General features: G+C 38.2%; 1 protein-coding gene across 2 annotated transcripts in view; it reads right to left on the bottom strand.

Annotated features, from left to right (window-relative positions):
- Window positions 1-210: 210 nt before the first annotated feature.
- The window catches only part of RAB3D (RAB3D, member RAS oncogene family), a 33,568-nt gene continuing 22,479 nt past the window's right edge, over window positions 211-11,299 (bottom strand). For both annotated transcript variants that reach the window (XM_015813301.1, XM_015813302.1), the window contains exons 3-5: window positions 5,532-5,650; window positions 1,087-1,211; window positions 211-876 (exon numbers count right to left, since the gene is read on the bottom strand). In XM_015813301.1, coding sequence (XP_015668787.1) covers window positions 686-876; window positions 1,087-1,211; window positions 5,532-5,650 — 435 coding nt within the window. In that variant the 3' untranslated portion in view covers window positions 211-685. The remainder of the gene's footprint in view (window positions 877-1,086; window positions 1,212-5,531; window positions 5,651-11,299) is intronic.

Raw genomic sequence — 11,299 nt, 5'->3', positions numbered from 1 at the left:
AACAATTCGGAAGAGAAAAAACTACTGTCAGAATTCTCCACACATTTTTTCCTCACCTACATCCAGTTCTTAAGGGCTGGCTGAATGAGGATATCCAACTTCAAAGTGCCATGGGATTTATTTCTTAAATAGAGAAAATTGCAGAAGGCTGAATTTGGCAGAAAATCAGAAGGAATAAGGTCGCCCCTTTCCAACTAAAACGTTTTATTAAAAGGCATAAACTTTTATGAACTGCAGCTCACTTAATTAAACGCATGGAGTAGTTAAACCTATGCAGGTTTTATACTGGGAGAAGGCAAGGTGGGGAGGAAGCATGCTTATGCAGATGCAGATATATATGAGACAAATTGCTAGAATATTGAAAAGAGATGGGGAGAAAGTTGTGCCCAGTTTGAAAGAGAGGTCCAATTTGTCTAGGTTGCAAAGACATGTCATTGGGAGTGTAAACTGAAGTGAAAATATTCAAAAGAAATCATACTCCTTTGCCAGAAAAGGCCAATTATGCTGCAGAGAAAAGGAAGGGAGGCAACTGATGCATGCTGTCAGAGGCCAAACAGGCACAGCAGAGGCAAACGGGAGATGAGCCAACCAGCAGTCAAAGGAGATGTGCAATCTGCTGAACCTTCCTCCTCACTTATGTAGGGCAGCGAGGCACTGCAGGTCTCAGTGGTGGGCAAAGTCCTGTCTAGCAGGAACAATTGCTGGACTGTGAATCTGATGTTTCCTTCAGGGCAGTGTTCTTGTGATTGGTGCTGTTCAGGCCAGAGCTTGCATCCAGGCTCTCATTCATCTTCTCACAGATTATGTCCACCAAGCGCTCAAAGACCTGCTTGACATTGATATTATCCTTGGCACTGGCTTCAAAGAATTCTAAACCTGGAAGAAGAAGAATTGTTAAAAAAAGGAGGAGGAGGAGGAGGAGGAGGAGGAGGAGGAGGTGGTGGAGGAGAAGGAGAAGGAGACGCCTGAAGGTGGGAGGGGAGAAAGAGAACGGAGGAGGAAGGAAGGCATTTCTTGTTTTGTTGGGTTTAGGACTGAGGGAGAAGTCTAATCTGGAGGTGTTCCCATGTAAGAGACAAAACAAACCTAGTTCATCAGCAAGTCTCTTGCCATCTTCAGTGGGTATTACTCGATCATCTTCCAGGTCACACTTGTTCCCAACCAGAATCACTTGAGCATTATCCCAGGAGTAAGTCTTGATCTGAGTTGCCCTAAGAGAGGGATACAGAAAAATTCTGGAATGGATTTGCTATTGAATTTGTAATTTCACAACCTAAAAAGAAGAGTCAGTGACAGTCACAAGGCAGAAGAATCATCCTTGTTTCATCAGTTCATATACACTATTATTTCCAACTTTTGAAAAAAGGAACAATGTTGATTTGAATGGTGGTTGATTTCCCCACTTTCCCTAATTGACAGGAATGGAGAAAGGGAAATCTGAATCTTTAGTGTCTGCACACGCCCAGAATGAGATACCAATACAAAATCTATCACTTGGCTTATTCAGACAGGAAGGTCTTAACTCTCTTAACTTCTTCTGCAATCATCCCCACTGGTGTCATCAAATGATGGTATGCCTGATAGCAGAAACTATCAGTTAGTAGACAACAGCCTACAACTGCCAGTGCCACTCAGCTTTTTAAGATGAGCTTTTGAGTGCACGAGTTACAATAATTCTGGAAGCTCTTTTTAGAACTGCAGTGGACTAAGGAGAAAAAAGTGTGATCCCTACAAGGGTCAGGATGGATGGGTAGTTCCCAGAGGGTGAGGAATATGGTAGTGGACATATCAGAAGAAAAATAATATGACAGAAAGAAGATGACTTCTAAAAAGAGAAGGGAATGGCTTCTAAAACAGAGTCATAATTTGGAGTTTGAAGAATTTTTGGAGTAAGTTGTGTAAGCAATGTGTTTTGTTAGAGTAAGTTGTATAAGCAATGACTGGAGAGATTCTTGTCATTGTTTCAACCATTGGTGGTGGAGTAGTTTGCAGAAGAATTGTTCGTGTTCTATTTTGAAGTGTTTTGATGGGTGGTTGGGGAATGTGGTTTATTATATGAAAAAGGAAGAGCTTGGAATTCAGTTAGCAGATGCGGGGAGATTATTAGTGGTTGGGCCTTCAGCTTATTTATGGATTAGAATTTCAGGAAAAGGGTCAGTGAATTATTGGAGGGACCATTCTGGGACCAGAGACAGTCATTTCAGAAGATTTGCCCAGGCAGGTAGGGCCAGCTTTTCACTGAAGCCCAGTGTAGAAAGTAGAGCAGTGTTCTGCAACCTCAGCAACTTTAAGTTGCATGGACTTCAGCTCCCCAAAGTGCCCAGTCAGCCTGTTTAGGGTTTTCCCTGAGGACCTGGTAGGCAGTTTGGCCAAGGCTTTAGTCACTGCCTAGTATATGGGTGGGGGTCTGGAGTCTGGGATCATATCCCCTCTCTGCTGCTTCTCCCTGTGTACTGATCCTGATGTCATTGGGAATCAGGTTGCATATACATTTAAATAAATAATAAATATCACTCATCAAACAGGCACAAGTCAGAATTTTGGGGGAAAGTTTCAACCAATCGACAAGGACTCTTCCTGCTCTGGAGAGGGATATTTTTTTTCTGGAAGGATCAGGTTGTGGGCTTAGGGTCAGGACCTGTGCCATCCAGAATGCCAAACTCAGAACAGTCATTAAAAGTGTTATTTCCCACCTCTGTATGACTTGTCAATTTTATCCATTCCTAAAGAGAGATAATCTGGGTGTTCTTTATCTTCTGGTTATTTTCTTCTAGCCTATGTAAGGATTCCCAGATACTGCAATAGGTTTAAAAATAGCAGCCAGAACTTCTCCAGCACATGGCATCTCTTCTGATTAAGTTGGCTCCAAGAGATTTCCAATGTAAGGTACAGTGTTATTTCATCTAAATGCCCAAATGGCTTGACCTCGCCTGCTTTCCGCTCTAAGTGCATCCTTCTCTGTAAAGTCTGAAATCCGTAAGAGCTTTTCAGTGCTGTGGAATTCCCTTCCTTGGCTCTTCAGTCTGCTTGCTTTCTCGTGTTCTAGGACAAGGTTGGTCTCACTTCTACACTAGCTTATCCTCCACAGAAGATGCGTTTTTAACTGCTATTAATCTTTTAATGCTAAAATCATAATTGTTGTTTAAGGATTTGGCCCTTTTTATGTTATATATATTTGGGATGTGGATTTGATTGCTATTTATTACATTTTGCTGGAAACCACTGAGACTTGGCTTCTTGCTATTGTTCTTGTTTCCTGTTCTTTTTCAGGATGTTTCCTAAGTTTCTAAGTTACAAGATAACATGCCAAACTGCCACAGTGAAATCCACCGTCTAAATTAGGACTAAGGGACTGCTGGAATTGGACATACAGTACTTACAACATTCAGCACTTGTTTCTTAGTTTGGATGAATATACCGGCTTGCAGGTTAGAAATGTTGTAAAGCTATACAATACTGCTAAAAGCAGCCAAGAGTTTTATATCAGTGTAAAAGCTAGTAGACTGGTACTGTTGAGCTTTTATGGATCAGGCAACACCAAAAATGTGGGATTTCTTTTTTCTGAAATACTGTATTTTGGAATATTTGCAATCATGTAACAATTTTCTCAGCTACGGTAATTTGAACAAAGAGATTCCAGACTTTCTCGAAGACTAATGTGAGATAAATTTGCAGCAAAGCATTCAGTGGCTAAAAGATCTATGTCCATACTATAAAACTGAAAATGTTGGTGACTTCTTTGCTTTACTAATTGAGACTTGAGACTAATTGAGACACAGTGTTTAGTGAAAAGCAGAGAGAAAGATGGTGTGGTATGGAATGCCAGTTTTCATCTATAATCCATCCCAACAGTTTACTGTCTAGTCAGTATTCTTTCTAGCATGAGATTGGCTCACAGTAAGTTAGATACCACATAAAGATTACATACATCAAATCAACATGGTTAGGTTTCTGCCTGAAGACCTGCCTAAGCATCTGGGGTCATTTTCCCCAAAAGGCTCTCTTCTACTATAAGGCATATTAAGTATATTTGGTCACCATATTATAAAAAAGATGTTGAAACTTTGAAAAGAGTGCAGAAAAGAGCAATAAAGATGAGCGAGGGGCTGAAGACTAAAACATATGAAGAACGGTTGCAGGAATTGGGTATGTCTAATCTAGTGACATTTTTCAAAGCACCAGAAGGCAAGACAAGAAGCAATGGGTGGAAACTAATCAAGGAGAGAAGCAGTCTAGAAGTAAGGAGAAATTTCCTGACAATGGGAACAATTAAACAGTGAAACGGCTTGCCTCCAGAAGTTGTGGGTGCTCCAGTACTGGAGGTTTTTAAGAAGAGATTGGATAGACATTTTTCTGAAATATTATAGGGCTTCTTGCTTGAGCAGGGGGTTGGACTGGAAGAGCTCCAAAGTCTCTTCCAACTCTGTTATCCTGTTAAGCAAAAATTGTACAGCAGAAAAACCTCATATTTGGAGTGTGAGGATAATCCAATATCCTGCTCTAATATTCATGACAGATATTTGTGGCATATCAGATTCTTAGATATTTCAAGGATCTTGAAACTATGTACAAGCAACAGACTCTTCCAGTAGCATAGAACATTACCACATCAGCTAGATTGTACAGGTAGTTCTTATGACTGCAATTGGGAACAGAATTTTGGTCATAAGTTGTGACAGTCATAAGTTGAGACATCCATGTGACCAGACCTGACTTTATGATTGTTTTTACAGTGTTCAGTAAATAATGTATTCAGTCATAAATGCAAATCTCTTCTCTCAAATGGGCATTTGTTGCAGAAACCAGCAAAAACATTGGAAATCATGATCATGTGACTACAGAATGCTTTAACCCAGTGTTTCTCAACCTTGACAATTTTAAGGCATGTGGACTTCAACTCCCAGAATTCCACAGCCAGCATTGGGAGTTGAAGTCCACATGCCTTAAAATTGTCAAGGTTGAGAAACACTGCTTTAACCAGTTAAATGTGAGCCTGTTACCAAGTGCCTAAAATGCAGTCATGTGACTGAGGGGGGGGGGGAGAACGGCACAGCACAATATTGTATAACAGCCAGAAGTGAGAAGAAGAGAGCTATAAAGGTCTCTTTCTGAATCTGTCATAACTCTGAACAGTTGTTAAACACCAGTCATGAGTTGAGGACTACTGGTGTACAATGGGGGCATGTATCCTGATTTATAATAAGTTGCTTTATAATGAGTCAGTTGATAAAGCCATACAATGTCACCTGTTATGACTGGCAGATTTATTTTGGGCCCTGATATTTCCCATTAACTGGAGACATCAGTAATGGAACCTAGGAGCTGCTGTGCACATGAGACACTGTTCTCCAACTCAGCTTTGGCCCCTTAATGTACTGGTAAGGAATTCTGGCCCTGAGCAAGTTCCTAAATAGCAAGATGGTTACATTATCAACTGAGCACATTTCAAAGTCTGTTTTCATAACTGGAAATAACTCTCTTGACAGAAGAAGTCCCTGTTCCAACTCAGGATTCTGTGCAGCAAACCTTACCAGTCTTGTACAGCACTGAAAGACTCCTGGTTGGAAATATCATACATGAGTAAAAAACCCATTGCTCCCCTGTAGTAGGCTGTTGTGATGGTCCGATACCGCTCTTGGCCAGCTGTGTCCTTAGAAAGACAGAAACAGAAAAAGGACACTGTTTGTTAGATGACTTCCCCTTTCAGACAAAGCCCCCAGGTAGAGATCCCTATCTAACTACTTGTTTTGTCAAGCCTTGAAGTCAGTTTCATCTATCCTCTTTTTTTCATTATCATCAGAAATTTCTGTGACCTCCCATCTTGCCTACTTATGTAATAAATCAACCTATCAAGCAGCACCCCACCCCTAGCTCAACATAGCTCTTGTATCTGCATTGATACAAGAGTCTTTTCATTTTTCAGACTAACCTGTGGCTAACAGATGCAGAGTATGCCCAACCACAGTCGATCTCAAAAGTTCAGAAATCCCATTGGGGGAAATTGATAATCTAAAGCAATTCTATTTGTTCATGGTTTCAAGCAGTCTCTGAGAAAACATGACAATCAAGTGAGATAAGGCCACCTACAAAGCACAGGCACAGAAAGGCTATGGAAGAGCATATGGAGACTAGACTCCTCCTTGATTCTCCTGACATCTGTTCCTGGAGCCCAAAGACTCACTGTTACTGTGGAAACCAGTGCTTACTCTGCAGAGCTCTGACATACAATCTCCTTTTACAGTAATCTCTGGTTGAGGGCAGCATTTCCAGAATGGCACTGGTGTATGTGAGGGTTGGCATTTGACTCTAATTAAAATTTAAAGAGCTTGAAAGCTTAATGGAACATTTAAATGAGGGAAAAGAGGACAGCAAACTGGAAATGGGTTGCTTCTGATGCATTATCAAAGACTAAGGGTAGAAAGGACAGCAAGTTCCTGACCTAAAAGGTTCACTAGTGTGGAAATGCTTCCCCAGTGTGGAATTGTTATCAAAGCACAGACCATAAAGCCACAAGAGGACAGAGATTCTCGTCTACACTTCAGCTTGTGAGGATTTTGGCCTGAGGGCTCTTTTGATGGAATATTCTAGTCTGTCCCTTCCTCCAAAATAACCACATGGAACAAGGGCCAACCCAACAATGAGAAAAATCAGAGAACTATCTTTTCAGTCTTATGGGGCAGTATGCAAATATGCAGATCCAAAGAGAGTCATTCTTTTCTTAGAAACAGATGGTGCTTTCTCCAATTTAAAAAAGCACCATTAAGGACTGCAGACTGAAGCTATAGACAATTAGCAAATTGCATACAAGCTGTATGGAATGAGCCCACCTAGAGCAGACTTTCCCAACCTGTTGCTCTGATGCACTGCACTACAATTCCCAGAACTTCTTAGTCAATATAATGGACCCTCATACCAATATGGCACAATAGTATATAATTACTAGCATTTTTTTAAAGAGTTGACATCTACATTGTGCCTCAAGAACATCAGCATTAATCATATTTTATTAATGTTACAGACATCCACTAAACAGTTACAACTCTATGTATAATTATCTAACACAAACATTCATTATTCATTATATTATTCTAATACACGTATAATGACTAGCATGCTTTTTAAACCTATAGTACTTTGAAAAAGAGTTCCCATTTCCTTATATATATCCATACAAAATCTATGTCTATAGGCAATCCGTTAATAGATAGCAAATATAATCCGGTCTTCAAACCATTGAGTAAATGGAGCCTTACATTTATCTTCCAATGTTGCAGTATCAGTCCTTTAGCTAAAAGTGGATGGAGAAACCATTTATATTGTCCACTTGTTAAATTCCATGTAGTATGAAGCTTGTTGAAGAGAATATTATCCTCTGGACATTTTAGCTTTTGTTGCACAGTTATATTTATATATTTCACTACTTTTCCCCAAAACTTAGTAAGTATAGGACAGTGTCCTTATTACATCTCCAACAAAATGCTCTTAGATAATATTTTTCTATACAAATACAATGGAGTTCAATAAATTCTAAGTATTTTTTATGTATAAATTGTAGATTTATGTCCATTGACATTTTAGGTATAGAAGTTAAAACACTACCCCATTGTCTAGGCAATATAGGAACTTTATTGTAATTCTTTATCCTACTCATTTCTTACTACCTGCATATCAAATTGATTAATTGATAACAAATATTCATAGAAACCTATAATAGGTTTTCTAATTTTAAAAGATTTAACCAGTTGTTTTGATATCTAGGATGTCTCAGAAACTGCAAATGGTGCTGGTTCAAACAATGTTGTTAACAGATGTTTTACTATAAATATTGCAACTGAGTTACATTTGATAAATATATGTATATACCTGAATAATGTTTGCATTAGATAATTATATATACAATTGTAGCTGTTTATTGTCCCAACGTATTATACTCTATATCTGTTGTGTTTTTTCATTTATTTTTAAACACTTGCTATATATTTTGATAATGTATATATTTTTGTGTTTTGTTCCTTCTGCTTTTTTCCCTTTTTCTGTTATTATTTTAAAAGCAATAAAAAAATTAGAGGCAAATGGCCTGTTCTGATGCAGCTAGCTATCACATCCCTTACAGTAGGGGTCCCCAAACTCCGGGCCACAGCCCATTGGGAAGGGCCATCAAAATGGCAGGTGAGTGCGCAAAGCTTCATTTGTACATGTGCAGGATTTAGGCTTCACGCACGAAACCATTCCCCTCCCCACTTTCAAAGCTGCCGGTCCTTGCAGCCAAAAAAGGTTGGGGACTGCTGCCTTAGAGATCACAAGGGAGTGTAAAAGATACACTAGGAGAGAGATCATTCAATCTCTCATTCAATTGCCTGTTCAATCCTGGCTTTCAGGGGTTCTATAGTAAAAGGACCTTCACCTGTCTAGCAAGGGAATTCTTAGACATTCTACCAAGAAATGATTTTACACTAGATAATGAATTATACCTAAAACCTCATATGCAGTCTAGCTGCCTAACCATGCAATCTTGCACATAGTGAACATTTTAAATAAGAAATGTCTTATTAAACCAATGAAACAAAATCTCTCTACATAAAAAGGAAAAAGAATGTAGAAAAAAACAAGGGAAGATTTTATACAGGATTCCAAATAAAAATAATCAAGACCACTCCAAAAAAAAAATCAATGCAGCCTAACTAGGTCTGATATTTATTATTTGTTTGAATAAGATACTGGGTTTTAGTGCATATTGTTCCTTCCAATATAGAACAAACTCTGAAGACCATCTAAAACCACATGGGTGGGTATTGTTAGGCCGGCCCTATTTTTCTACTCTTTTTTCCTCTCCTTGAGCACTATACTCAGCTTTATCAAGGAGCATAAATGAAACCAGCCTTTTTCACAAAGTGTTTATTGTTGTTGAAAGATGCTCTATATCTGGTGTCACATGTAGGAAGCAAACCAAAATTATCTAGTGGTTAATCTATCTTTTCTAAGAACCCTTAGTCAAATGATGAAAGTGCTGACAAGTTGTCACTGTTATACCATTGTATAGAAAGTATATATATTCCATTTATTCAAGCTTTTCAGCATTGAGTTAATTTACAAATGTTTTAAATAAATTGTTGCATCCTATTAAAGATTAGGGAGTTGTCACAGGGTGGGAGATACTTGGTATCTTTCCCTCTATTAAAGTCATGGCCCCTTGGGTGACATTCGGTGACAACATCAGCAGCTTCTGCCTGTGCATAATGCTGCATTGAGCATGTACACAAGATTATCACACGGTTGCCAAATATCTTCTCTTATTAGTTGATACTAATAAGAAACAACAAGCCCATGAAGCTTGGGGCCTTAAACACACCAGAATAGCAAATTATCTGGCCTCACTGCTCAGTGGCCCTGGCAACTGAATGATGTAGGCTCTGTGCTTTGAGTCAAAAGCCATTGTGTAAACTGATACTTGGATACCTCCAGCCAAGGTCCTACTCCATTAGAAGATGGTCCATTACAATAATAATTTAAACCATTGCAACAAAAAGCATTCATTTAGGTTTTTCCTGTGTTACCTAACACCTAAATAATAGTCAGTTAAAACACATTTTAATTGGATCCATCTTATTAAAAAGTGGGGAAATAATATCAGCTGAAAAATTAAAACAATGGCAAAGGTCAGGAAAAAAGTTAAAATTTGTTTTATTCAAATGCAGATTCATTTTTAGCCATATTAAACATATTTAGCCAGTTTGGTATAGCAGTTTAAGGCATCAGGCTAGAAACTAGGAGTTTTGTCCTGCCTGAGGCACAAAGCCAGCTGAGTGAACACAAGCCAATCACGCTATCTCAGCCCTGTGGATCAGACAATGGCAGACCACTTCTGAAAAACCTTGCTAAGAAGACTGCAGAATCTAGGCCAGGAAGTCACTAGGAGTCAAGCCTGACTCAAAGGTACAAAAAACAAAAACATTGTGGAGTTTCTGCAAGTTAAATATAATAACAGACTGTTAACAGATGGCTTTGAAATTTATTTGGGGGATTTAACAGTTAACAGCTTGCTTTCAGTGAAGAGGTATTGGGTTGATTTGATTGACAGACAATAGATTTATATATTTGGGATATTTGTTAAGAGAATGTGTTGTAAAATAGTAATTTAGCAAGTATAGATGAAAAAGATATAACTATTTTAGACCTGCAATGCAAGTGTGTGTGTGTGTGTGGGGGGGGAGCCTATTAGATTTGTGTTAGATACAGGTATCATCATTCTATCTAGGCTGGAGGTTATATGTTTACTATTAATTTTATATTTGTTATATACACTTTTTTTCTTCCTTTTTTGTGTCCTGTTTGTAATTCTTGGTTTGTTGTTTTTTTCATGCTGTATTTTGTATTCCATCTTGGGGGGAAAATAAAAAAGAATTATAAAACAAAAATAAACAAAAACAATAAAAGTGTTGAAATTAATCTTCACATATATCTTTCCAAGAATAAATATTGATATGGCTGTTTAAAATATGCGTTTTTAAGTTTACAAATCTATTCATACATACTCTCCCTTTGGCCTCTCTAATTACACCTATTATTAACACTTTCCAATGCCTAAAGACTAGAAACATTCTATCAGTGTCCCACTTTTTAAGAAAGGCACTAGTATGATAATTTCTCCAATTATCATTCAGTTGGAAATTGTATGGATGTTTTATGTTTTATATACTTCTGGATTAGCTAGGAGACATTAGTAGTTGATAAATGAGCAGGCAACGGAGAAGGCAGGTCAGTGGCTGATCAATGTGCAATTTAGAGTTTCTAGTACAGAAATTCATGCATGCTTATTCCTGCTTCCCTGCAATCAAAGGCTGATTCTAAATCAATAAAAGCAACATCCTGGGAAGGAGAACTGAGGATTCCAATTGCTTTGGAGATATTTTCTTCAGTTTTAGTTCTTACTCAAGAAATCTACCTCACTGCTGACAACATGCATGTTGGCCCATCAAATGATATGTCATGAATCAGCAGGAGCACAGAATATAGTTTTATACCAAATGAGTACTGTACTCTTCCTTTTCATGTAAGGGGAAAAACTCTTAAAGATGCTGAAATGTAAGAGGATATGTAATGATTACAGGTGAAACTCGAAAAATTAGAATATCGTGCAAAAGTTCATTTATTTCAGTAATGCAACTTAAAAGGTGAACCTAATATATGAGATAGACTCATTACATGCAAAGCAAGATAGTTCAAGCCGTGATGTGTCATAACTGTGATGATTATGGCTTACAGCTCATGAAAACCCCAAATCCACAATCTCAGAAAATTA

This window comes from Protobothrops mucrosquamatus, unplaced genomic scaffold, assembly GCF_001527695.2.
Source record: "Protobothrops mucrosquamatus isolate PMUCROS unplaced genomic scaffold, P.Mucros_1.0 scaffold150, whole genome shotgun sequence".
NCBI classification, from domain to species: domain Eukaryota; kingdom Metazoa; phylum Chordata; class Lepidosauria; order Squamata; family Viperidae; genus Protobothrops; species Protobothrops mucrosquamatus.
This window is presented reverse-complemented; position numbering and strand designations above follow the sequence as displayed.